The sequence below is a fragment of the Sphaeroforma arctica genome, assembly GCF_001186125.1.
Source record: "Sphaeroforma arctica JP610 unplaced genomic scaffold supercont1.4494, whole genome shotgun sequence".
Classification (NCBI taxonomy): domain Eukaryota; class Ichthyosporea; order Ichthyophonida; genus Sphaeroforma; species Sphaeroforma arctica.
The window spans coordinates 1-2,443 of record NW_014036064.1 but is presented as its reverse complement, the minus strand read 5'-3'; the positions used below and the strand labels follow the sequence as shown (position 1 = coordinate 2,443).

The 2,443-nt window shown below is 36.0% G+C and overlaps 1 protein-coding gene across 1 annotated transcript; it reads left to right on the top strand.

Moving 5' to 3' along the window:
- Positions 1–276: 276 nt before the first annotated feature.
- Positions 277–2,320, top strand: SARC_14346 (hypothetical protein; the record flags this gene model as incomplete). Its single annotated transcript, XM_014291522.1, has 3 exons — positions 277–335; positions 799–889; positions 2,175–2,320. Coding segments are annotated over 3 exons (296 nt in total), but the record flags the coding sequence as incomplete, so codon positions are not given.
- Positions 2,321–2,443: the final 123 nt, after the last annotated feature.

Sequence of the window (2,443 nt, the reverse complement as noted above, 5' to 3'; positions counted from 1 at the left end):
ATATATGAATAATAATCTTTTGCGTATGTGAGTGGATGGCATACGCATTCAGGAAAATTGCACATACTCCCAGGCAAACATACTTCTGTTTAATATCTGGAGCTTATGTGTACATACTTGTATTCATAGTCTTGCATAAACCTGCACGCTTTATTTTGTCAATATGCGTATCGTCTCCTTGTACCACAGTCAAGCCTAGCGGAGAAACAGGAGGACTCACGTCAGTGCGTGTGGGAGACTTTGGCGACGGACTGTTTGGCATTGCGCGCCTCAACGACACAGCCAGTCGACCGACATCACCACAGGGACCCACATCTGTACAGAAACTGTCAGAGGTAGGTATACACGAGTCATGAGTCATCGATGAGTCATCGTGTTGGATCCGTTTGTACACTGCTCGTGGTAGGTGTACAGCGAGCGTCTAATTCCTCGAAATCCGAAGGCGCTTTCCTTAATGTACAAACCTTCGGGTTTACCTAATAATGTACAAACATTCGGGTTTACCTAATAATGTACAAACATTAGGGTTTTCCTAATAATGTACAAACATTCGGGTTTACCAAGTACAAACACTAGGGTTTACCTAATGATGTATAATCATTTGGTTTTATCTAACAATGTACAGACAATATGGTTTTCATAATAATGTACAAACATTAGGGTGTACCTATTAACATACAAACATTGGGGTTTACCTAAGAGTCGCATGCATGTAAAGCGATATACCGCCTTTGAGAAAATAAGGAACATCATTGTTAATTTGTGTTTATGAACCGTTGACTTGGTTTCTTCCTTCAGGTTGAGATGAGTATGGCGTTTGGCTTCGAATTCGATAAACCAGGACCAGCCGATTTGCGCGATAGTTTACGAGCGAGGTTAAAACCTGATGGTGCGTGTTTGGATGTTATATGTCCGATTATGTATTTCAATCCAATGAGTCCGATTTTATATCTCAGGGCAATAGGTCCGATTCATATCTAGGGGCAATAAGTCCGATATTATAATTTAGTGCAATACGTCCTATTTTACATCTCAGTCCGTTCGATTTATATCTCAGGGCAATATGTCCGATTTTACATCTCAGTCCGTTCGATTTATATCTCAGGGCAATATGTCCGATATTATATTTCAGGGCAATATGTCCGATTTTATGTCTCAGGGCAATATGCCCGATTTTATATCTCTGGGCAATAAGTCCGATTTTATAACTCAGGGCAATATGTCCGATTTATATATAAGGTCAATAAGTCCAATATTATAATTCAGGACAATAATTCTGATTTCTCAGGGCTATGTGTCCGATTTATATCTAAGGGCAATATGTCCAATATTATAATTCAGGGTAATAAGTTCGATTTTATATCTCAGGGCAATAAGTACGATTTTATATCTAAGGGCAATATGTCCAATATTATAATTCAGGGTAATAAGTTCGATTTTATATCTCAGGGCAATAAGTTCGATTTTATATCTCAGGGCATATATTGTCAGGCATGTACAATGGTTTGTTCTTACTGTGTGCTCGTATTATGGCTCTGACTATATTGAATACTGTGTATTATATGGCTCAGTCCTACGATTGTAAATTACCTTACACATTGTCATACGGTTGTATATTATATGACTCATTGTCCTACGGTTGCAAATTATATAACACATTGTCATACGGTTGTATATTATATGACTCATTGTCCTACAGTTGTATATTATATAACACATTGTCATATGGTTGTATATTATATGACTCATTGTCGTACGGTTGTATATTATATGACACGTTGTCATACGGTTGTATATTATATGACTCATTGTCCTACGGTTGTATATTATATGACTCATTGTCATACGGTTGTATATTATATGACTCATTGTCCTACGGTTGTATATTATATAACACGTTGTCATACGGTTGTATATTATATGACTCATTGTCCTACGGTTGTATATTATATGACTCATTGTCATACGGTTGTATATTATATGACTCATTGTCCTACGGTTGTATATTATATAACACATTGTCCTACGGTTGTATATTATATGACTCATTGTCATACGGTTGTACATTAGAACCATTTTCTTACGGTTATAATTATATAACTCATTGTCATACCGTTTTCGCTTCCGTGTGGTTTATATATTTTCTCATTCGGTTCGCTGATGCCGGTCTACAGAACTGCATCTACTGATGAATCTGGTAGAACCAGTGCGCAATCTATATTTAGACAAATGGATGGGACTTACATCAGGTATGACGTGTGAGCGATGGAGTTATGCATGGCTAATGAAAGAGTGCTACAAGCGTTGTGTATTCATATAAACACACAGACATGTGCACACACACACACGCATATATATATATATATATATATATATATATATGTATATATATAATAATAATATATATATATATATATATATATTATTATTATATTATATATTA